Here is a 25,533-nt window from a genome sequence, read left to right as displayed (position 1 = left end):
GCTTCACGACAGAAATAGGCGGGGTGGTGGTACCTATCCGCTAGGACTCACAAGTGGTCCTACCACCAGTAACTACGCAAATTATAATTTAGCGGGTTTTATTTTTATTACACGATGTTATTCCTTCACCGTGGAAGTCAATCGTGAACATTTGTTAAGTACGTATTTCATTAGAGAAACCATTACCAGCCTGCTCATTTCTGCGGCGAAGGAATAATGGGTTCCGGTTTGAAGGGTGTGGTAGTTATTATGCTTACAATTACATGCTACAATTGAGACTTACAACTCCTATCCCAAGACGGGCGGTGGCAATGACGTTGTTAATATCTATGGACTTCGATAACCATTTAACATCAGTTAAGTTGAGGTACGTAAAAATGTTATAACAATATCATTGTTTACCTATAATATTTTTCATCATAGTTTCCGAGAGATTCTTGTTATTCTTGTCCGTATTGACAATGACAACGTCCATTTTTTTTTGGCTCTTCCAGTCCATCAAAGCGTAGTGCCTCTCCCAATGTTCAAAGAAATCATCCTTCGTCACGATCTTCTTGCAATGTCTACACCGGAATATCTTACCGGCTTTTTCCTCGGTCTTGAGGAACTTGATCTTCAGGAACGTTTGGTTGATGTGGATCTTGAAGTGCCACATCAGCTTCGTTGTCCTCTCGAATGTCTTGAGACACTGCGGACAGGTGTTAGCCTTGAGGTCGTGACAGGTGAGGTGCTCTAGATATTTGTAGAGACTGTCGTACTCTTTGTCGCATTTCGTGCAGAGATGCGGCTCGATTTGGACGGCTGGCTTCCGGCCTCTGGTCTCGTGACGTTTCCTCTTCACGTTGAGTAGATCCTCGACTTCAGCGTACTCTATCTCCTCGTCTAGGCTCGAATCTGAGGAGTTCTCCTCGGCTGTAATCGCGAGCTCACTCGGTGAGTTCTCTTTCCGCTCTATCAGATCCTCATACTCCAATTTGACTACGCTGAACTCGTTGTAATCCATCTCCACCTGGAGGTCTTCTTCCACGATCTCCTTCTTGATGTCTTGTATAGATGTAGTCGCTTCGATTTTGATTTTGTCAACGTCACTGATACTCGATTCAACTGACATTCCCTCGTCGCGTTGTGGTGTTGCCATATCATCATTGACGTTTGCATCATCCTCGAATTCATCAATCACTTCAAACGGCATTTCGGGCTTTATATTTAGCTCCGGCTCGGATTCTAGCTGTAATAAAACAGACATATTTTTTTTAAGGGATACTATGTCCTGGTAACTAAGACCTTTAGGTCAAATCTTATTTTAATATTAATGAAAGCTTTTTTACATGAAAAATGATTTCTTCTATATTATATATAAAATGAATTGCTGTTCGTTAGTCTCGCTAAAACTCAAGAACGGCTGGACCGATTTGGCTAATTTTGGTCTTGAATTATTTGTGGAAGTCCAGAGAAAGTATAAAGATAAATAAATAAATATGAAAATGCTCGGAATTAAATAAAAATAACAATTTTGTTTTTCCTTTGATGTGTCCCCCGTCGGACGGATTCCTTTTGTTTGTTTCAAGTTTATTTTATACAAAAGTTTAGATCTTTTATTTATCTATTAAGGCACTACGAAGTCTCTCTTTTTACTGGTGGTAGGACCTCCTGTGAGTCCGCGCGGGTAAGCACCACCGCCCTGCCCATTTCTGCCGTGAAGCAGTAATGCGTTTCGGTTTGAAGGGTGGGGCAGCCGTTGTAACTATACTGAGACCTTAGAACTTATAACTCAAGGTGTGTGGCGCATTTACGTTGTAGATGTCTATGGGCCCCAGTAACCACTTAACACCAGGTGGACTGTGAGCTAGTAAAAAAAGTCTGCCGGGTCAGCTAGTTCAAAATAGTTTTTTGCACATAGCATCATAGATTTTGGTTTGACAGCGACGTTAAACTGACCACTTGTCTCCCCGCAGACGGGTTCGCTTCAGTCTGCTTCTCGTATAGCTGCTTGATGCTGTTCTCCTTCTCCAGATCGTGTTTCTTTTTGTGCTTCGCGAAGTAATACGTGTTGTTGAATACGCGATCGCACACGTCGCACGTGTGGACGGGTAGGGAGGCGTGCTCGCGCAGATGAATCTTGTACACAATCGAATTCTCCAGAAGCTCCGAACAAATTTGACATCTGAAATTTACATCCAGAGGTGAAAGGCTGGTGTCCTTAGTGCGAGTTTTTTAACTTCCCCGATAGCGTAAAAGTTAACTCAAATTTGAGTATGGAATTGGAACAGCGCCCCTAGCGGCAAAGGTTGGCTCTTCGAAGTCCATACCAATTTGAGTTAACTTTGACGCGAGAAAAAGTTTAGAAAGTTAGTCGAGTAGTTAAAAAGCTCGCACTGAGCACACAGGTTGTATAAAAACAGGCACACGGTATACTGATATGTTACCCAATACGTGTGCTTAAGTTTATCATTCACATAATATGGTAGGCGGCGGCCTCGCTCTGCCCCTGGCATTGCTGATGTTTATGGCCGACGGTAACCACTAACCATCAGTTGGGCTGTATGCTCGTCTGCCTACACAGGCAATAAAAATTATAATAATAAAGTACATTTACATAGCCCGTTGAAACTTCGACCTTATGTCAATGACCTTATTTTTTTTATTGGCCTTGTAGGCAGACGAGCATACCGCCCACCTGATGGTGAGTGGTTACCGTCGCCCATGGACTTCAGCAATGTCAGTGGCAGAGTCAAGCCGCTGCCTACCGTTATGTCAGCTGGTGATTTCGTTGCCCATTAATAAAGACTATACAATAGTAAATAATAGGTAGCCATTGGTGGTAGGAACTCTTGTGAGTCCGCAAGGGTAGGTACCACCACCCCGCCTATTTGTGCCGTGGAGCAGTAACGCATTTCGGTTTGAAGGGCAGGGCAGCCGTTGTAACTATACTGAGACCTTAGAACTCATATCTCAAGGTGGGTGGAGCATTTACGTTGCAGATGTCTACGGGCTCCAGTAACCACTTAACACCAGGTGGGCTGTGAGCTCGTCCACCCATCTAAGCAATAAAAAAAACTCATCCATACCTCAGGCACCAATTAAAAATCCTGTTGGTGTCTCCGTTCTTTTCACCTTTCAATTGTGCATCCTTTAACATATGTTCAATCAGATGTCTCTTGATGACGTTCTGTCTATTGAACTCCTTCATACACACGACACAGGTTTTTTGTGATTTCAAATATTCATCATTCAGTATGCAATCTGAAGAAAGTGTTCATACAAAAGTTAATTACAATAATTAATTATTGATATCGAGTGGGGAAAGGCTTTATTTGGTTTGAGCGACATTTTTGCAACATTACAGGGAAGCCATATTTTAAGGGTTAAAATTTAGAAAAAAATATCATAACCAAAAAATTTTTTTCCCCTGTTTGAATGGAGCAAACTTCATTGAAGTTCAATTAAAAACAAAAAACTGTTGATGCTAATCTATACATGTAAAACTATATACAACTATACACTTCGATCAATAATACTACTAGATTCGCGATTAGCGCTTCAAAAACGGCCCGAAAAATAAGACCACAAATAAATTTGTGGTCTTATTTCAAATTAGTACGGTCCAGTCATAGCCAACACTAAGACGTCAAAACGCTGCACTGCGCGTTCAAAAACTGAGTAAAAAACCACCGTAACACCAAGGTTTTGGAAGGAATATCTTTTTTTGGTAAATTTATCTTATTAAGTGTTTTTCATAAAATAATAAACACAATTATATTGTAAATAAAACACAATTTACGAATATTGTAATTGTTTGGCCAATGTTTGCAACAAGGCACCAACTATTGTAACAAACATCACCTATTCTTGGACAGGGAATGCATAGAGTAGTTTTGTTATTTTATAATGTTATTTTTGTTTGTAGATTTCCTAGTAGCCCCTTGTCGCTGTGCACAATGGATATATATTGTCGCGAAAGAAAGAGAAGAAATATAGAACCCTTATAAAAATTCTAGAATTGTTCAATGGTGGTGGCAAATCAATGCAAAAAAGTATTGAAAAAACTTTATATGTATGTGTAAATATTTTAAGCGTATATGCTGAAAAGGATTTGTTTTCTGGGGGAAACGAACACAGCCATAAAATAAGCCTAAATTAAACTGATTATAGAAAAATTCATTGATATAAGATTACATTATATTTGTAAAAAAGAAACCGCTCATATAAAAATGACTTTTAAAAGACAGCTTTATAACAAACTGAATCTGTTTAAAGGTAATTAAACCTACATTATTGTTTTAATTACTTCTGTATAAAGAATACGTGGAAAACATGTTTCGTGTTTCCTTTCATATTTTTTTTACTTCATTCAATTTTATTTTTTATCACCTATTTGTTGTAATAGCGGCAATGTAAAATATTATCTACTACTTTTTTGAATCGGTCAAAAATAGTTGCGACCATACAAAACAAACCTAAAACAAATATGTATATTCTGCAACTCTATGTCTTTCAATACTTACTGTGTTCTGAGCATTGAAATGTAATACCAAGAACTACATCTAGTTCCACAATACAATAAGCACGAAATTTTAAACAAATATTTTTAACAAGGAATTAGGAACAAACATAGGCTTGCGTTGCCGGCGGCTCGAATTAAGAAAATAAGCAACTCTTTTAGGGGGCTGGGTGTACAGCTTTTCAACAAGATCCCACTAAACGTTCAACTACTACCTGTTCATAGATTTAAGAAAACTGTTAAGGAGCGTTTGTGCAACAAGGCATATTATAAAGTTAAGGATTATTTACTAGGAGTGGGTAATATCGGTTTTGCCGCGTATCGAATCGTATCTATATATCGAGGATCAATATCGGATATTGAATCTATATATTTTCTGAATCTATATATTGATGAATGCTAGTAGATTTTCTCGATTCATGATATTTGAGCCACTTCGATAAAGCGGCACGACACGAGAACCCTCTCATCGTGGCCGCCGGTAACTACATTCCCGATCCTGCGGACAGAATGGAAAGCAGTCGACGTCGCCCAAAACACGTCATCTCGGATCCTCCCGATCCACTAACGGTGCTTTTAGGTACTTCAAGCACCGGTCACCGTTCTCGTCGAACCCGTCGCTTGCGACGAAGGGCTCGACGAGTAAATTAACTCTCAGACACAGCCCACTGAGTTTCTCGCCGGATCTTCTCAGTGGGTCGCGTTTCCGATCCGGTGGTAGATTCTGCGAAGCACGGCTCTTGCTAGGGTTCGTGTTAGCAACATCGTCAGGTTTGAGCCCCGTGAGCTCACCTACTAAAGTTAGGGTTACGCTGACATAGCCGCTAGGGCTATCAGCTTAGGTAGGAAAAAGATATTTGAGATTTGAAACGATACGCTGATATAATATCGTAGTAGATATAGATTTAAGTCAACGTTATACGGTTGGTTTTCTGATATCAATTTATAATATGATCTTAAAGTAATAAAAAGAACATGAAAATAAAAATATCAAAAAAACTTTCCTTCATGCTTTTACCAGGCTTAGGATTGGCTACATTATTTTCAGTTTTTAGTATTTTGTGTCTTAATTTAAAATTACAAAATATACCAAAAGAGTGTAGATTTCAAAAGTTTAATACAAACACAAGAAATAAACTCAATTATTTGGATTCAACTAAAAATAGAAAAATGCGTACTTTAAAAATCAAACACAAAAAACTTTTAAGTATTTATAAACACTTGTCCAAAAATTCTAGTTCAAGGTCAAAGCGCGTGAAATTAAATTCAACGATGCAAATAGGCTATACTGCATTCAAGTTAGGGTCGAAAGTTGAAACTTCTTTCCTTAATTGTATCCTGCTGATACGCTAAGAATAATCTACAGACATATGGACTTAAATATAAGGTTTACAATTGTATGGATAATGCCTGTTTCTGTTTCATTCATCACATGATATCCCTATCGTGCGCTCACTCACTCTGGCCGATTCGATACGAACCAAACGAATATTGCTGATATTAACGAATCGGTACGATATGCCGATGCGCATCACATCGAGCAATATCGTGTATCGGCTGATATCGAAATATAGATTTCGATTCACGAATCGGTCCGATATGGCGATGCGCATCACATCGAGCAATATCGTGTATCGGCTGATATCGATATATAGATTTCGTGCGGGGCGATATCGGATTCAACGATATTGCTGCGATATATAGATATTGAATCTATATACGATTTATATCACCCACTCCTATTATTTACTAGATGGCACTACGTGGGAATGAGGCGCTCGCTCCTGGCCTTTTCATTTTTCATTATTATTATTATTATTTTTAATTGTATTTTTTTGACTTGTTTTTTCTTTTATTGTGAATATTTCTATTTATTTAAAAAAAAGAAAATATTTGAGAAAAAACAAAAAAAAAAGCCCGCTGAGTTTGTTTCGCCGGTTCTTCTCAGGACTGTGGCTTTTTTTTGGAACCGGTGGTAGAGTTAACATTGTTATTTGTATTTTGACATTCAACAAGTGTGTCATACTGACATCTAAGTTGAAATAAATGATTTTGAATTTGAATTTGAATTTGAATTAACCTTATAAATTAGGCTTTAAGTATCATTTTAGAATAAATATTTTTGTACTGATGACTTTTTATGTTCAAGTGACATTTTAAATTTATTCCATAATATTCTTTTTCTGACGAAAGGACCTAAATACATATATTTTGCAATGGTAATTAAACTTTATGTTTAAGAATTAAGGTTTATAATAAACTGAAGTCGTTAACATTATTAAACTTTTTTCTAAGAAATGAAGATGTTTTCGTGTCTGCAAACGTGGCCACTGGAGCGTCTTATTTTTGTTCCTGATCCTTAATCTAGTACTATTATTGATCGAAGACTATACATGTAAAAATTGGAGTGTCTGTTTGTAATATTGAAATAACCGCTTTTTACTACATGCATAATGAATATATATACGGTACATACACTAAAATAAAATTTGTTACAATTTTTTGTCTGTCTGTGTCTGTTTGTTCCGGCTAATCTTTGGATCGGCTGGACCGATTTTGACGAGACTTTCACTGATAGGTAGCTGATTATCTAAGGAGTACCTTAGGCTACATTTTTTAGACTAGCTTCGCCCCGCGGCATCATCCGCGGTACGACAATAGCTGCGGGGGACATCGCGGGATTCACCTATCAATAATAAAATGTAATGTTTCCGAAGCGAAGCGAGGGCGGTTCGCTAGTACTAAAATAAAACGCACCTTTAATTACAAAGATAAATGTCGCGTATTAATCAAAATGTCCCTTAAACAATATAGCCTTTCACCCCTTGATATGTTTTAGTAAGTTTTTTTTTTATCAGCTAACTTCAGCAATGCCAAGGGTACATGAACTACTGCCCATCCAAAAACTGACTTCATGTCTGAAGAGTGAATTTTTCAATGGTATCTATATCTTGCATGTCTACGGTAGTAACAATAACACAAAATTATACTAAAAACATAACTGACTTGAACAAAATGAAATTGGAATATCACTAGTGTTTTTTTTTTATTGCCTGTGTAGACGGCAGACGGCAGACGGCAGACGAATATACGGCCCACCTGATGGTGAGTGGTTACCGTCGCCCATGGACTTCAGCAATACCAATTATTGTACAATTATTAGGTAAAATAGGTATGTAGGCCTTTCTTTTAAATAATCTGGTTCCCTGACATGACAGATTACTAGGGTTGGCAAAATTTTAGGCTCTAATAATTAATTATATTTTTTATGGGGTATTTTGTAGCACGTTGTATACAAAAAAGGTCAAATCGAGAACCTCCTCCTTTTTTGAAGTCGGTTTTCGTTTACAACATACCTATTATAGTTTTCATCGATGACTCAGAAATAGTTCTGTTTCTCTTGCCGACTTCAAGAGCCGTTTCGTAGCGTTCAGAGTCCTCGAAGCGCACCAACACAAAATGACTCTCCCAGTGCTCAAAGAATTCATTCTTGAAGAATATCTGCTTGCAGTGTTTGCAGCGGTACAGCTTCTCCGATTTCTGGTCGCCGTCCAGGAACTTCGTCTTCAAGAACGTCCTGTTTATGTGGGTCTTGAAGTGCCAGGCCAGTTTCATTGGGGTGCCAAACACTGACAGACACTGCGGACACGTGTTCGACTGGTAATTGTGGCTCGTGAAATGACTCAAATAACTTTCGAGCGTATCGTATCTTGTGTTACATTTCGTGCAGACACAGGGCTGTTTAACTCGATATTTATTTACGCTTATTACGTCGCCATTTTCCGTGCACTCGGTCCCTTCGTCGTTGCTGGAATCTGATGCGAATTCATCGGACGAAATATTGTGTTCAATGTGACTCACAGACTTCTCTCTCTGGCTTTGTTTCAAGCTGCTTTCACTGTCATACTTTAATTGAATTTCAAACGAATCTGTACCATTATTTACATTTAATATCTCAATATTAAACGTACCGGGCTCGTTGGTAATTTGATTATTTTTTTCCAAAACTAATTCGAGTTCCTTGTTCTGTTCTGTGGTATTTTGTTCGGTGGATCTCGTTTTCATTAACGATATATTGTTGATGTTTAAGTTTATGATGTCATCCTCGCATTCCTCGGGCTCAGTGTTTATTTCTGTTTTTACATTAATCTCTTGCTCGGGCTCGGACTGGAATTTCATAAATATATATACACATTTATGTGGGATCGTTCATAAGTAAAAGTGGGATGAATATAGCGATATTCTTTATTTTACTTCACAATCGCTTCGTATACGTCTTTCTAAAACTATTCCATTTTTGAACTTCCCTCTCTAACCTTAAACTACTATCTTTTTCTGAACCTAATAGAATGTTGCCATTAATACTTAAGGTACAACAGGCACAAAACAAATATAAAAAATATAAAAAATTAAAAAACGTAATAAAAATAACACTCCCCACATTTATATACGGCGTGTATGTTCATTATGTTGAAAATAGTGTTTTAAGTGGAAAATATTATTCGTTTAATAAGTTTTCACGAGAACTACACCTTAACAAAATTATAATTTACGTAATTACTGGTGGTAGGACGTTTTGTGAGTCCATACGGATAGGAACCACCACCCTGCCATTTCTGCGGTGATGCAGTAATGCGTTTACAACTCATGTCTCGAGGTGAGTGGCGACATTTACTTTGTAGATGGATTCCGGTAACCACTTACCGTCAGGTGGGCCGTGAGCTTGTCGAATGTTTGCCACACAACATCATCCTGCCTAATCTTGCCGGGAAGCAAATCAATTGTCATGTCTGTAATCTTTTTACGTCTGACGGGCCATAAGTTCGTCGAACAATCTACACAATGACAAAATAAAAAGCATAAAATTACTAACTTCAGTGAGATCAATGCAGGTCGTTTCACAGTTCCTCGTTGGAGTGGTAGTCTGAGACGTGTTGGCGTACTGCGATAGATGCTCGTACATGTCTTGCTTGAGGCCGTCCAGAGCCGCTTTGAGTTCTTGCTGCTTTGACACTCGAGGAGGTGGAGGGGTTTCGACCACGTACAAGACTTGAACTGAAAGTTTCAAGTATTTTAATGCATACTCTCACTCATACTTTCACTGGTGGTAGAACGTCTTGTGAGTCCGCACGAGTAGGTACCACCACCCTGCCTATTTCTGCCGTGAAGCAGTAATATGTTTCTGTTTAATGGGTTCATTTGAAGGCTGGAGCAGCTGTTGTACTGTTAAAAGTGAGACCTTAGGACTCTGGTAGTCACTACTAGGTGAGCCGTGAGCTCGTCCAAGCAATAAAAACGAAACTCTTCTTAGGTTAGGTTACATTAATTCCCCGGTATAATTGGCTTATCAAACTGATGCGCCAAGAGTTTAATGGCTGTTAAGGAGTTTATGGAGTTAAACGCTAATCATTCCATATAGAGCATAATTAGATAATGTGTAGGTAGTAGTGTGTATAGAGAATCTGAGAGCAGTGCAGGACTGGACTTTGTGGCTTGGGGGAAGCCTATGTCCAGCAGTGGGCTGATAGAATAGAATACAGCATATTAATAACTAACATAACTATACTGGAGACCTTAGAACTTATATCTCAAGGTGGGTGGCGCATTTACTTTGTGAATGTCTATTGGCTACAGTAACCACTTAACACCAGGTGGGCTGTGAGCTCGTCCACCCATCTAAGGAATAAAAAAAATATATATGAGCCCGCACTGAGCTCACTATCCCGCCATTTTCTAGTGCTAAATAGTGATGCATTCCTGTGTGAAAAGTAGGAGAGCCATAGTAGAAAACACTTGAGAGTTTAAACTCAAACTGGATGGCTTTATTAATGCCGGGATGTATATGGATTCTATTAGCCATGAATTATTAGCCAGTCCGGCGTCCCGAGAGGGAGGGTGATGGGAGAGATGTGCTCCGCACTAAACGTTTCACTTTCCCCCCTTTGCCTTGTCATGAGTTCAGTCTCATGCGAGGTTTGGACGTTGGTTGTTGAGCGACAGGAGGTTTTAGTCAGTTCGACTCTGACATACCCCGCCTAGTATCCGCAGAAAAAGGCGAAGTCCGGCGATTTCCTCCTGACCAAAAAAAAAAGCCATGAATTTAGTTACTCTTATAGACATATACTGAAAACAAGAATTACCTTTAGTTCCCGGCAGTCCCTCGATCTTCGATAAGAACAACGCTTTCGGAACAATAAACGGCAAAACCAATGGTATTTTGTTGTAATACGGATTCCTATTGTGAAACTGTTTCTTGTGCTGCTTCCTCAAGTCCTTGTGAATGAAAACGCCACATCTAGTGCACAAATACTGCAGGGTGAAGTTGTTTGTGTGCGTTAAATAATGATCAACCAGAGAACATTCGCTGAAAAACTTCTGAGAGCATATATTACAGCTGACGTTTGTTTTTGAAAATAAACCATGTATTTCTTGAGCTCCCTTCATATCAAATTGTCTGTAGCATTGGTTGCACCAACGGAACCACTTCTTAGGGCACGGGTGTGTTTTGAATACGGCATATCTAAGATTACATTCTGCACACAATTTCGTCGGAATAGTGCTTGGTCGGTCTGACCTCACTGTATGTCTTTGGAGATGATCTTCTAGGATACGTTTAGAGCTGAAACTCAATTTGCAATACAAACAAGGAAACTGCGGTTTCCCATGTTGTGTTTGTTCATGTACCCTTCGAGCAGCGCAGGTTGGAAATTTCTCTGTACACTTCAAACAGAAATAAGGGTAATCACCCTTATCGGGTATGATGGGACTGTAGTTTGCTTTAAAAAAATGATTCTCGCACCGTCTATCACACTTTAAACATTTTCCTTGGGTTCTAATATTTTTAAACGGAGGCCTTAATTCCTTGCTTAAATAGGCAACTATATTTGATTCATACCCTAAATCTTCAAAGTTGACTATATAATCAGTCTTATGCTTGCGTAGGTGTTCTCTGAAAGGATCCAAATCCCACCAGGCCTTATCGCACATATAACACTTGTAAAACTGGGGCACGTCAGAATATCTGGTACACTGTCTGAACCAACATATCCACTTATCCAGTGCAACCTGTATTGATCTCTCTGCAAAATCCGCCTCCAAAATTTTCCTGTTCCAACGGAATAAAGAGTTTAGAACTCTCACTGATAGGAACTTATCAGCATAATTATCTAAGACCTGATGATGTTTGGCTGCATCGATTAGTTCTTCGGCCGATATATGAACTTGAGCCGTGAAGCTCTTTATTTTCTTGTAAACATTAAGTTTACTCAGAGACTCAACATCTGATGTTGCTCTATTGTAATTATTGCAGTTACTCGCTCCTCGGAGCTCCTCAATATTTGTAATATTATTGTCACTTATGTCTTCTTCATCATCATCATCATCATCATCATCACCATCACCATCATCGTCACCATCATCATCATCATCATCATCATCATCATCATCATTTGCCGGTGGATCATCAATGTCCTCTTTATCTGAATATTGTTCGACTTCCACTTCCACCTTTAACTGGACCGGTGTTGAATTAGATGGTAAATCAACAGAGATAACTTTTTCCTTTTTAATGTTTTTCATTATCTGCATTTCTAAGTCTTTCTGTGAATTAATACAATAAATAAAATAAAAGGGTCGACCCTTAATTCATTTTTATAGTGAACATGACCTGAAACATCTTGAACATCTTGAATTAGCTCAAGATAAAGGCCCACCCAAAATTACAGACACAAAATAGTATGTTTTGCAACAACATTGCGGTAGCTACACTGAACTTGTCTTGACTAGGGTACTTCTCGAGACAACAGCACAGACATGAAATATTATATATGCATTCAACTATGTTAAAGTGGTTCTGTTAGAAAATGGGTAATGTTGTTGAATGAATGCAGATTTAATAATCCTTTTTAAATTTGTACTGGTGTATTTTTACTGGTGGTAGGACCTCTTGTGAGTCTGCACAGGTAGGTATCACCGCCCTGCCCATTTCTGCCATGAAGCAGTAATGCGTTTCGGTTTGAAGGGCAGGGCAGCCATTGTAACTGTACTGAGACCTTAGAACTTATATCTCAAGGTGGGTGGCGCATTTACGTTGTAGATGGGCTCCAGGAAAATAGTTTTTTAAGTTTGTAAATTTGTATTATATTGTATTGTTATAAATTTGTCCACCTCTATATTAATTATTTGATACTGCTTGTAGCACCCAACGTAAGAACTTCCTGGGGCAGAAATAGACAGGATGATCATAAGAATAGGCTGAACTTAACATTATCATTATTGCTTACAAGAGAGGTGGCCGTGACAGAAACACATTTGCCACTACGACCAATACAGATTTCTTTGGGACTACCTCAATAGTAGATATCTTTTTACCGGCCCAAATCCTTTCTCGGAAATATCCCATTGACCTTATCAGTGGAAAAGATGTGCTCTCTATAAGCTGAGCTGCCTTTGTTGTGTCAATAGTCACAGAAAATGCAGAATGTTCGTCTCACAGTTCCTGAAGACTGGATCAGCCGTTTATCTTTTACTGGTCTACTAAATTAAATTGAGAACTTAATTTTCCATAAAGGCTCTCACTAGAGCCATTACTTTTCTTTGCAATTTAATATATTCCCTGAATGAATATTAAGAGCGGAAATATAGAAAGAATACTAGTAATACACACTGTGAGGTAGTGATAATAGTCAATGAAACTAACTATGTGACATTATTTAGTCATTTCAGTTTGGCTTAACATGATTCATTATGCAATTAAATAAATATAAAATTAGAATTGAATGTGATGTGATATTACTTATTTAATAAAATTAGGTATAAAGATGGGTACATTGCATTTTGATTTATTTCATTTTTGTAATTTATTTATAATTCGTCAAAATTTGTACAATAATACCCACAAAAATGGCGTCGTGTATTTGCACAAGGTAGTTTTTGTACCGAAAAAGAAATTAAGAATTATTCAACACAATGTGTTTAAAGCTACAAAAAAAGCATGCAGTGTAAAAATCAGAGTTCTAACCATAGAACCTCATTCCTTTGGACATTTCGCAAAGAATATTATTTCTTCTACAACAAATAAAGGTATTAGAATGTATATTTAGCATTTATATCTTTAGGAGGTATGTAAAAATATCTTATTTCACAATCAAATTAAAGGTATCATTTCAATCAAAATTGGGTAGGTAGTTGAAAGTTTTTTGGTGTGACAAAATGGTGTATAATGGCACCTACCTCCATTTCTTTTATTTCCTTTATCTCAGGGTCATCATCCCATGAATCACAAGATTTACTATTATCTTCGGAATCACTTTCCATAATTTTAATTAGCTATACACAAATACACACCAGTGAAAGTTAAGTTTGATTAAATAATTTAGAATACAAACATTTTGGAGAGTCAAACTAGTTCTCGTAGTCAAATGAACAATTTTTTTCTAAACTACAATCTCTATTTGGACCACCCTTTTTAACTTTCGCAGTTTTGTTCGAGATAGACAGAGATGCAAAATCAAGAAACGTCAAATCTTTGGGTAACATAATCATTTTTTATTCGGTCGGTTTGCAAGAATATGTTCTGCTTGTGAGTAGGTACTTATACGGGAATTAGATTCTGTGTAAATTAAGTAAGTATGGGTAGTTATCATAAGTTAAGCACTGTTTATATTTACACTTGACGCGGCTTTAATGATTTAGTGTTCAGTTCATTTTTTTCCAAAACTTAAAGAATTTACAAAGAAGTCTAATAAAATAATATGTTGAGGTCTTGGATTAGGTAGAAATTTACCGTGATTAAAAACATGAAATCGTTAGTAGGTACGTATTATTTAATTAGCTAATCCTTTGAACTTAGCATAAAAATCTTCACAGAGAGCCGCTTATCACTTGACATGCTATTTTAGTTTCTAAAAAGCAGAAACAAAGTGGGTAGATAAAAATAGTTTTATGTGATCCGTTTGCTCATTCCGTCTAATTCAGACATTTTTTTAATTCTCAAAATCCAGTTGGCAGCTCTGTTTTACGGAAAAAGAATCAAGAAAAACACTTAGGCGATTACGATAAAATCGATAAATGGTCTGTGCAAGCATAACATTTTACATCACACGTGTTTCCACTAAAATAATCATGAGTTTTCTTTAAAAGTAATAAAATATTTTTTAATAAACCAAAGTGCCTAAAAAAAAAAATTAACGAAATTCATATTACGCCAGTAAATGTTAAAAAATTATTTCAATTTACGAACTCCTGCATTATTACATTAGCAAAGTATTAGATTAGAAAGTTTAGGTTATGAGTCATGAGTAATTCTAGCAAAAGGTTAAAGGGGTTTTTATATTTAGTTTTGTCTAACTATCCTTTCTATTATTCTTCATTCTTTTATTAATGTCTATATTTCAGTGCATCAATAAATAAATTAAAAACTCCAATACTAATTAATCGCGCATACGTGGGTTAGCATTAATTATTAATTTTTTTTCTCACATCACAGGATCTCTTCATCTTATTAAAATTGCGTGTGCTCAATGATATTTTATATGTAAAAAGATATACAAATCATTACGTGTGCTCAGAAATATACTTGAAAAATATAGAATTCAACCATAACGGAATCAATTTCAACTAAAATGTCAAAATAACATTTATTTATTCAGTTTTTGTTTATTTATAATTTTCTGCAAATCAGTCAATTTTAAGGATTGACCTTGAAACGTGGCGGAAGATTCTTAATACCTAATATTATAGAAAAAAAAACAATCATATCATTTTAATTAAAAGAAAATAGTAAATTGATCACAATTGTTTATTTATTAAAGATTTTTATTTTATATCTTTAAAAAATCCATTGATCTCTTTTTTCCACGTCGTCGGCTGAACATTATACCATACACAGTTGAATAATTCATGTTTTTTTTATTGCCCGAGCAGGCTGACGAACATACAGCCCACCTTATGGCAAGTGGCTACCCTGGCTCATAGACGTCAGCAATGGCAGGGGCAGAGCTAAGCCAATGCCGAATTTTTTTGTTTTTCTGTTCATGTTTTCAAATTTGTTTAATCTTTGTGCTTCGGGCAGGATCTGTGGTTAGTTTCCCGAAACAATATTTTTCGGTAACAATAAAATTAAAAGTTATATGCCGTAAAAATATTTGCAATAAACATTTCAAAGCGATAAGAAGGGATTGTTTCATTTTAATAAAAATATATAAAAAAAATGTTACGACGCGCGAATGTAATATTTTTATTTTTCACTTGCGTTTTTAATGTTTCATGTGAAAATGTACATTTTAATAACAGTAAGTAAACTACATTGTAATGCATTATTTGCCCATAAAATTATCTATGATTTTTAGAGGGGTAGACGAGCTCACAGCCCACCTAATGTTAAGTGGTTACTGGAGCCCATAGATATCTACAACGTAAATGCGTCACCCACCTTGAGATATAAGTTCTAAGGTATAATTACAACGGCTGCCCCACCCTTCAAACCGAAACGCATTACTGCTTCACGGCAGAAATAGGTAGGGTGGTGGTACCTACCCGTACGGACTCACAAGAGGTCCTACCACCAGTAAAGATGATTAGTGCTAGTCCTTAAAGCCGTAATTAGGCCTAATTTATACAAAATGTTTATATTTTCTTTCTTCTAGGTTTCCTATTTTCCAAAGTAATTTGTTCAACTTCTCTACCGTATAAAGGACAGCACTCTGTCTATTATTAATTTGAAGCAGTCGTACATTACACCTCAGTGTTTTTTAACGTTCTCGTTAGCTTAAAAGTTAACTCAAATTTGTATGGAGTTGGAACGTTTGCCTACGTAGGTACCTATTAAAAGCATACTGAAGTTCTTCTTCTTCTTTATTTTTTGGCTCAGGCACGGTTTGCGCATTAGCCAGCGTCATGTAATAAGATTTTTATAATTCGCCGTTTTAATTATTTACAGTTTATGAATAATGAAAAGCAAAGGAAACTAATAGCGACATAACATTAATGATTAAAAACGAATTAAATTTACAAATAAGATGATATGTGATAAAATAATATAACCTCAGTAAAATGGTGGTCATTTACTGAGACTTTTTCAGTGGACTTTTTGGAGGATCCCGATAGTTACGTCCAGCGGTTTTGTTTTATTTCTCCCACAATTGTGCACTTTCACAGATTCGAAACAAGAAATGAACCACCGTTATTAAACATTTAAACCTGAAGAAACGCTAAATAGACAAAATAAAACAATTCACGCAACTTCGCTCGTCGCGTTCCCGCCAAAAAGTCCACACTGAAGTTAAGCTAGTAGTTACTTATTGGAGCGGCTCTGTCAGAGGTATTCTGCAGAGAAAAAAATATTTTTTAACACTTTAACTGCCATGTAGGTCACCGGTGCCCTACGTGGCGCACTGAAGTAATTATTCTCTCTCTTCAATCTTCTAAGGCGCCGGAATATCTAGTAGACTCTGGGAACGACGAATCCGAACGATTCTGAGAATCAATCTATTTCTAAGAGACTTAAAAGACTAAAACATACATTACAGGCTCCTTAGTAACAAAAATCGACCTAGTTACTTCAGTGCGCCACGTAGGGCACCTACACGGCAGTCAACGTATTAATAATAAAAACACACTCTTCTAATAGTCGCCCCGGCACCTACCATAATTATTATTAATCGTCAATAAACAACATAAATATCCAGGCAACTTAAAAATCCAGGCTTAATTCGGTAATCTCCTAAGCACGGAGTCAAATGTGACAAATACGGGATACCTTTATTAATAGCATTGTTTCTTTTTTGACAGCGATGACCATAAAAAGTTTTGTCTTCTGGCCGAACGCGACGATTCCTTTTTACATAAATCCCGATCACTTTGGTGAGTGTTAAATTATTTACGCGGGAAAAAATATGTTTGTCTCTGACATTTGCAAAGACTATAACCTAAAATATAATTATAAATGATGATGATGATGATATATGCTTAAATTATAAATGAATATGTGTTTTTCGCTTCGAGAAGCTATATATACCTATAAATAAAATCAGAGTTTCGGTTTGTAATATTGAAATAACCGCTTTTTACTACATGCATCTGAATATATGTATATATACGGTACATACACTAAAATATATGTTTGTCTGTCTGTCTGTCTGTCTGTTTGTTCCGGATAATCTCTGGAACGGCTGGACTGGTTTTGACGAGACTATCACTGTTAGGTAGCTGATGATAAGGAGTAACTTTTTTAGACTAGCTTCGCCCGCGGCGTCACCCGCGGTACGATAATAACCGCGGGTAACATCGCGGGACTCAGCTATCAATAACAAAATTTAATGTTTCCGAAACGAAGCGAGGGCGGTTTTTTTTTATTGCCTTTGTAGGCACATGAGCATACGGCCCACCTGATGGTGAGTGGTTACCGTCGCCCATGGACTTCAGCAATGCCAGGGGCAGAGCCAAGCCGCTGTTCGCTAGTTTTTAAATAAAAACAATGTGCTGAACATTTTTTGTTGCACATCAGAGTTTGCGTATGGAGGACAGAAGTAAGGATCCACCATTTTGTGTAGGGGAAAAGTTGAAAAAGTGTCCATCTGTAAACAGCAAGTTATTAGTGGAAGACGCACCGAAATAGCGCTAGTGTACGAAGTGGAAATGGCATTATGATAATTGTAAATAGACATGCTTTAACAAAAACCACCCACTCGGAAGACCCAGCGAGAAACTCAGTGGGTATTTTTCCTATTATTTATCTACTAGCTAACTCTGGCTTTCAGATCACGAACAATCGCTCCAAATAATGACCGCGCTCTCGGTGTTTTCCTTCAAAACATGTTTGAGGTTCACTCCCGCCATGTCGCACCCGGGAGACACGGATCACGTCCTGCTGTTCGCCAACCCGGACGGAAAGAGGAGGTGCGCCTTGAAGACCGAGGGTCATTCCGTTTTCGAGCCTCATGTGAGTATATTCTTAGTTTTTTCTTGGCTGGTATCATTCGCATTTATTTCTATATTATAATTATTCCGTATTTACTTGCATATTTTTAGTATTTATTTGTATTTAATCGTATGTAAGTCTATCTTATATTGTATTTATTTTTCATAAGTATATATTTTTTATGTAAGTTTATTAAGATATAGCACCGTCCATGCTAGTTTACTTATTCCTCTCCCTGCAAGGTTGCCTGGAGGAGATCGCTTTCAGCGATAAGGCCGCTAATTTATGTCACCGTTTATTGTTTGTTTTATATGCTTACTCTCTACATGTGGTGTCAAATAAAGAGTTATTATTATTCGCATACGATTCAAGATTTAGAATTGTACATGTAGACAGTGCGTTGATTTTTAGGCAAATTAGGGTAAATGTCCTTTTTTTTGTAGCTGGTAACACTCGGCTACGATTGCTTAAAATCTCCCTACATCGAAATGGTGATAATGAAATCGCTCGGCTTCCCATTCGAACATAATCGGCCCAACAGGAATTTGTACGTCGACATACTAGTCGAAAACATCCAGCCAGGTAAGTTTGAAAATCAGTTATAACACTATATTTATAATAACTAAATTATGTCGATCACGATAGCAGAACGCGTAAACTATTCGAAAAGTGGGAAATAATGAAGACAATTTAAAAAAAAAAAAAGGTGCGTGTACTTATGTACGCGCGTAAGAAGTTATACTTTATTGTTATAATTTTTTTTTTATATTAAATAATTAATAACAAATATTTAACGTTAATAATTTAATAATATTTAGTATGAATTATATTAAATAATAATTTTGTCATTTATATTACTAAAAAATGAATGCTAATAACACTTTTTTTTACGAGTGTACATGTGTGAAAGTTCACCTGCGGCTATACTCAGACTCGCCACGTTACGTCGGTCGTATTGTAGTGAGCGATTTAGTGGGCAACTTCATTCTGTTAATTTTGTGTCACGGTGCGCGCACATCGTAAAATTTCACTCTCATCAATTTTTCATAACGCGCCTAAACAAGTATAACTTCAAAAACGCAATTTTAAACCGTAAAAATTGTTTTAATTATGTTTTAACCGAGCACTATGACATCGAGGGGCGACAGGCTATTTGGTATAAGTGACAATTTTGAAACTACAGGAGAGCCACTTAAAGAATAATAAATCAAAACAAATGCGAAAAACATTAGACGCTAAAAGTATAATGTGCGGACGCTATCGCCAAGAATGATTTCTTTCGCCAACCATCAGACGATATTAACCGGGGGTGTTTACCGATTGCAAAGAGAATATGCAAATAATAATATCAATAACGATATTAATACAATTTACACAGCGGAACTAAATAAAAATAATATATACAATACCTATGATAATTTATATATTGACGTAGATGGTAAAGTAAGGAGGGGGCGTCCAAACAAGGCTTTGATGCATGGTGTAAAAGATATTATGCGATGGGTGTCCCCCTCCTGGCTGAGCCTTTGCTCTCTCACCTATCCTGGTGAAACTGGAAAGGCCTTCAGGCTACCAGTACACTTTCCTTCATAAAAAAGGGTGTTAGTCCAACTATGAGGTATGTATGACACCTGAATAGAAAAAGGGGAGATACAGCGCCGGCCCCACATAGTGGGATAAGGGCAAAAAGAAAAAGAAAGAAGAAGAAGATACACATATATTGATAAATCAGAGTAGTACTTTATGTAAATGACACAAAGACAATATTGGAACGGCGGTTGGTTCGCAGGGAGGCGAACCGGCCGCTCCAGCTATGTCCAAATGAGTGTACTTCACGTTCTTATCTTCCAAGCCGCTGACTTTGATCAGGAAGCCCGCGGCCAGCTGATGATGGCGGAAGGTCTTCTCCATATCCACTTGAAGTAGATCATCGCCTTTGCACTTCCCAACGTTGACAGCCAAGTCTTCGGGCCTGACGTATGAAACTTCAATCGGCTCTGACACTCTGGTGCCGCTGAACTGCAGCCTAGTGGAGTGATTCGTGGCTCTAGCACTGTGATTGTCCATAGCAGCCACGTAGTTTCCGTAGCAGGCTCTAGCATGGCCTGTCAGTGTTGCTATGGTATATAAATGCGGGTTTAGTTCTTGGGCAGCAGTTTCGGCGAACTTGTACAACGCATCGGCCATAGCGAAGCGGCCTTCAGCGTCTGTGTTCGTGACGCGCACCGTCTTCCCGCTCTTCGATAAGAGCAATTCGTCGGAGACATAAGAGTCTTCGCCGATCGAGTTTCTGCAGAGGCACAGCGCTGCGACCACTTTCAAATGCGGAGGCTTCAGTATGGAGCAGGCCTTAAGGAAGCCCGCGGCGGCGGCGGCTCCGCATTTATCTCTCGCCATACCTGCCATCTTACCGGAAATCTTTATATCAGCGCCGCCAGTGTCGTAAGTGACTCCCTTGCCGACAAGCAGCAGCGTTTCGCTAATCCTTGCAGGATCCGAAGGCTTGTATTCGATTTCGACAACTCGGGGTTTGTGCCGGTCTATGTGGCTGGCCGCTCTTGACACGGCCGATAAGAGCGGATAGTCCTTATTAATTATATCTTCGTCCTCGACAATCCGCACTTCGATGTTGCTGTAACCGCTGAAGGTTGACTTCAGATGTTCGGCTATCTTTATCGGACTCATTCTCTCGGGATCACCGCCTCCGATGTCTCTGGCTAGCACGCGAGCGCGTTCAAGCGCTATGGCATTGCGAACGATCTTTTCGAAGTTCTCAGTTCGTTTTTCTTCGGCGTGGAGACCGATTCTTGAGAAGTTCCTCGTGCTGTCTCTCTCTCGCATCTGGAGGGGCACGTACAACGCTTCCAGGGCTCCGAGGATCGCTACCAATTGTCCGTCCGGAAAGTCTACAACGTTTTGAACGACTAGTAAAGGTCTTTTCGCGCCGGCGTCCAGCGCACGGGTCATTCCTTTGTACGCTGCTTCCTTCACCACTCTAGCGTCGTGGTAAGGAGTGATCTTCCCGGTCGGGGCCAATATAATCCTGCCGCCAGATACGTAGTCGCATTGCCACACCGTCGCCGACTTGTGGATGTGCTTGTCAAGTTTCCCGATTCCGTCGACGAAGCTCCCGATATGTCTCGGCAATGGCACGTTAAGTTCCTCGGGGTAAAGGATTAAGATCACCGCATCGTAATCAGCCGACTGAAGGTTTGTTTCGATGAAAATATTCTCGTATAGCTTGTATTCGACGAACGGCATTTTTGGACGATCGTTGATTACGTTGTGAACGCCCGCTTCGGTGACATCGAATTACAAGCTAACACGCGTAGAGATGGGAGCTGCGGGGCCGAAACGCGAAACCGAAAGCAGCGGTCGGTTTATCTCGACGGACAACTGCGAAATGCCATTTAAATGTGCATCTTCATTTATTTGTTTGTTCGTTATAATGACACACGCGATACGAATGATATACGAAGAGCAACGGTTGACATTTGTGTCAATAAACTGATAATAATTATTATATGAATAACAGATGGCATTGAACGTTTTATTGTATGAAATGCTTTGTGTTATGAAAGCCTGGCCTGGAAAGACCAGTCGTATCTGTTTCTGCCGCGAACAAATCACACTTTTTAATTTACTGGTATTTACTAGTCATGAAATTTGAAAGATGCTTCTAATTACAATATAATTTCAGACTTCGGACATCGTATCTCTTCCCGTGGGTGTCTTAAAAGGGCGTTTAACGCAGCAGCGCTCTCTGAGTATTAATACCAGCACATTGCGATCGGCATTGACTGGTGATGGACCGTATTGAAGGCTCACACAGATGGGTAACGCGTATCTCTTCCGTGAAGCCGTAGTGCGTTCCAGTTTCAAGGGGGAAGCCGTTACACAATACAGTTCTAAGACTTCTACCTCATATCCTCAAGGTGGGTGGCGGTAGACGCTTTATGTCCATGGACTCCGGTAACCACTTAATACCCGACGGGTCTTGAGCTCATGCGCTTACAGATAATAAAACAGATTTACTTACATGTTTTATTTATTGTTAACTAGCAACCCGCCCTCGCTTCGCTTCGAAAACTGTAATTTATTATTGATTTCTCCACTATTTAATGGATGTTCTTATACATATAAACCTTCCTCTTCAATCACTCTATCTATTAAAAAAAACCGCATTGAAATCCGTTGCGTAGTTTTAAAGATTTAAGCATACATAGGGATATAGAGACAGAGAAAGCGACATTGTTTTATAATATGTAGTGAAGACGGTGCGCCACCATTCTGACTGCGATTCTCGACTTCTGTGATTTAACCATCTCATATAATGAGGAAGCGGAGCAAGAGAGGGAGAACTGATCTCTCTCCGCGCAGGGTCTGTGGTGGGGTCCTCCCCCGATGACGATTCGTCACGACAGTGATAGTGGTCGCCGCGTGACGCGCTACCGGCAATCCAGCGCACTGTGCAGTTGATATTGAGGAGCTGTTGACGGTTGGTGTATCGCGTATCGCCCGGCAGGCTGAGTCTGGTCCGGAAGGGTATCCCGCAATACCGGCAGTTTCGCCTAAGCGACCTGACGCGTCATTGACTAAAATGGCCCGACGCCCTTAATGTGGACCACACGTCTGATTGCATTAATGTCCGCGGTCACCTCTCCGACCACTCTGGCTTAGTGGGGGGCTATGACAGTCATAAAAACCCCTTGTGGGGATCTCGTGAGGTAATTCTTAATAACGCTTTTATATACGTGGTATATCTTTGTGGGCCGTCTGTGTTTCTCGTGTACGTTTTAAGGCGATGTTTTTTTTTTTAATATTCGGTTTCGTGTGCCGAAAATCGAAATAATAGAGAATCACTTCTATTCGTTATCTTAATTTCGACGTAATCGTTTATTATTTATCGTATATTATTGAGTACGTTATCTGGATATTTGTATTCACATTTCGTAATGTCTTACAAAAGTGTAAGCAGGAGGTTTTTGAACTTTAAAAAAAATGCTGGTTTTTTTTTTGCTTAAATGATTGGTTATACGGGCACATAGACATCAACAACGTTAATGCCGCCGCTTAGCTTGAGACGTGAGTTGTACAAGTCTCAGTTGTTTACAGTACAATGGCTGCCCCGCCCTTCAAACCGAAACGCATTACTGCTTCACGGCAGAAATAGGCAGGGTGGTGGTCCGTGCGGTATCACACGCGCCGCACCACCAGTAAGATTTAAGGAGTGACGTTGCATGGGCGGGGAGACGTGCGCCTTGACGCCATAGAAACAACGTCTAAAATTGGCCGTCCATAGGCCTATGATTTACTGATACTCTTTAGTGGACTTTTTGGAAGAACCTGTGCATCTACGTTCCTCTCACGGACGCAAAACAGTTAATCATAAATCACCGTTTAAACATGAAGAAATCCTGAATGAACACAACAAAAACAATTCGCACAACTTCGCTCGTGACGTTTCCAGCGTAAATTCGTGGATAATTCAGTTTATTTTTAATTTTTTATGGCCCTTGTTTAGGAAGACAAACGTTCGGCCTATCTGATGATGGATGGTTACCGTCGCCCTAGTCTTCAGCACGCCAGGGACAGAGCCAAGCCCCTGCTTACCAAAAGGTGTGATGATGGGATTGTGTTGGCACAGAGGCATTGGAGCTATTCACGAAGGATATATCCCTGCCAGTCGAGTTGAGGAATCTTCCTTACGATTACAATAGCGTTATGCACTTCGGCGCGAGGGAAAACAGCAAGAACGGGCACAGGACCATTCTTTTTAAGGTACCCTACCACTCTGTTTTAGTTCTATATCTTTCTAGATGTTTGTGGGTGTATGAGAACTTCTCCGAAACAGCCGGACCGATTTTGATGGTTTCTTAAAGTGTGTGTGTGTTCAAGTAGATTTTGAGTTTGGTTTAGATTGAAGGTTGAAGGCGAGTTCACATTGTGATTTCTATAGACTCTGGCAGACTACTTCACCCAGCTCATATACGCATCTTCAATTACAAAACTTCATAAGTAACTTCGTTTATAACAGACCTACAGTAATTGCTAGCACAGATACTTATTATTTCATCCAAAAGTTAAATATATAAATAAATAAATTCTAGGATCCCAAAAGAACACAAAATCGTGTAGGACTAAGTGAAATTGATCTGAGGAAAATCGAAGTCGTCTACGGACCTGAGTGCTTGAAGAGGGACAGACAAGCAAAGATCGATCTCTGTCAGTCTTACCCGGGTGTAGCCAGGAGGAAAAGAGACGTAAGAATCAGTGAAAGCCTACGAATCAATCCTGATATAACACCTTTCCCAAAGAACCTTAATATAAGCGAGAACGACGAAATTAATTCCACCATTATTGATGACGATTTAAAATCAACGTTAGACAAACTCGAAATTACTGATGAAATGGAAATATTGATAGAGGAAATACATACAGTTATAGACATGGCTGTATCAAGGGCCAAAACAAGACACTGCAATGGCACTACGAAACATAACAGTGTTCCTAAAATAAACGTGACTAATACAGATTTATCGGGAGCCGTTGAAATAATAACTAATTTGGTTATAAGTAACGTTGAAAACGCTTTGACGAGAAAAGATTTTTGCACGTCTAAGGACATTCCAATAGCCAGATGCGGTTATGGATCCGACGATAGATGTAGACAGACGTACAGATCCACGAAATCGGGTGCAGTTAAATATTCAACGCAACACAGACCTACTTATTACCAATCGACGAACCATTATCCTTTGTCGAGAATAAAACATTTGCTAAGATCCCAAGGTGATAAGAATACCACAGACGCAAAAGGATCGGATAGTATATCGGATGTGAATGTAGAAGCTAAAAAAGATAGAGTGAGAAAGAAAAGAAGTTTAGATGGAGACGTAGAAGAAGATAGTGTTAGGAAATCGGAAAAGGGTAGCGAAGAACCTGGAAATTTGTCTTCGAATCACGTTACTGAAGCTCTTGATGCCGCCTTGAAGAATGGAACTGGTGGTAGAATGTTTTTTAAGGCGCGACATTACAGGTACATTAAATCGAAAAAGGATTTTAATTAGCTTTAATGCTGTGATCTGCTGATAAAAGGGCCGATATGAGTAGT

The 25,533-nt window shown here is 38.7% G+C and overlaps 3 protein-coding genes across 8 annotated transcripts in view; 1 reads left to right on the top strand and 2 right to left on the bottom strand.

The window, feature by feature from the left end:
* The window catches only part of LOC101745212 (zinc finger protein Xfin), a 22,198-nt gene extending 7,798 nt beyond the window's left edge, over positions 1–14,400 (bottom strand). The window contains exons 1-8 of one of the 2 annotated variants that reach the window (XM_012692695.4): positions 14,286–14,400; positions 13,733–13,828; positions 10,642–12,100; positions 9,375–9,556; positions 7,858–8,668; positions 3,069–3,243; positions 1,939–2,164; positions 403–1,228 (exon numbers count right to left, since the gene is read on the bottom strand). In XM_012692695.4, coding sequence (XP_012548149.2) covers positions 403–1,228; positions 1,939–2,164; positions 3,069–3,243; positions 7,858–8,668; positions 9,375–9,556; positions 10,642–12,100; positions 13,733–13,828; positions 14,286–14,300 — 3,790 coding nt within the window. In that variant the 5' untranslated portion in view covers positions 14,301–14,400. Of the gene's footprint in view, positions 1–402; positions 1,229–1,938; positions 2,165–3,068; positions 3,244–7,857; positions 8,669–9,374; positions 9,557–10,641; positions 12,101–13,520; positions 13,568–13,732; positions 13,829–14,285 lie in introns of those variants that run through there. The other variant, XM_021349784.3, reaches the window with a different exon arrangement.
* Positions 14,051–25,533, top strand: part of LOC101745063 (uncharacterized) — a 27,857-nt gene continuing 16,374 nt past the window's right edge. For 2 of the 5 annotated variants that reach the window (XM_038013782.2, XM_038013779.2), the window contains exons 1-6: positions 14,155–14,314; positions 17,291–17,362; positions 18,259–18,440; positions 18,863–19,001; positions 24,067–24,200; positions 24,530–25,458. In XM_038013782.2, the coding sequence (XP_037869710.1) occupies positions 14,299–14,314; positions 17,291–17,362; positions 18,259–18,440; positions 18,863–19,001; positions 24,067–24,200; positions 24,530–25,458 (1,472 nt within the window). In that variant the 5' untranslated portion in view covers positions 14,155–14,298. Of the gene's footprint in view, positions 14,125–14,154; positions 14,315–14,445; positions 14,573–17,290; positions 17,363–17,519; positions 17,540–18,258; positions 18,441–18,862; positions 19,002–24,066; positions 24,201–24,529; positions 25,459–25,533 lie in introns of those variants that run through there. The other 3 variants (XM_012692697.4, XM_038013780.2, XM_062670992.1) reach the window with 3 other exon arrangements.
* Positions 20,123–21,906, bottom strand: LOC101742623 (putative aminopeptidase W07G4.4). The gene has a single exon (XM_004922200.5). It carries the CDS (start codon positions 21,678–21,680, stop codon positions 20,148–20,150), a length of 1,533 nt encoding a protein of 510 aa, XP_004922257.1. The 5' UTR covers positions 21,681–21,906; the 3' UTR covers positions 20,123–20,147.

Source organism: Bombyx mori, chromosome 11 (genome assembly GCF_030269925.1).
Source record: "Bombyx mori chromosome 11, ASM3026992v2".
NCBI classification, from domain to species: domain Eukaryota; kingdom Metazoa; phylum Arthropoda; class Insecta; order Lepidoptera; family Bombycidae; genus Bombyx; species Bombyx mori.
The sequence above is the reverse complement of the archived record's forward strand: the minus strand, read 5'-3'. Positions and strand labels throughout refer to the sequence as shown.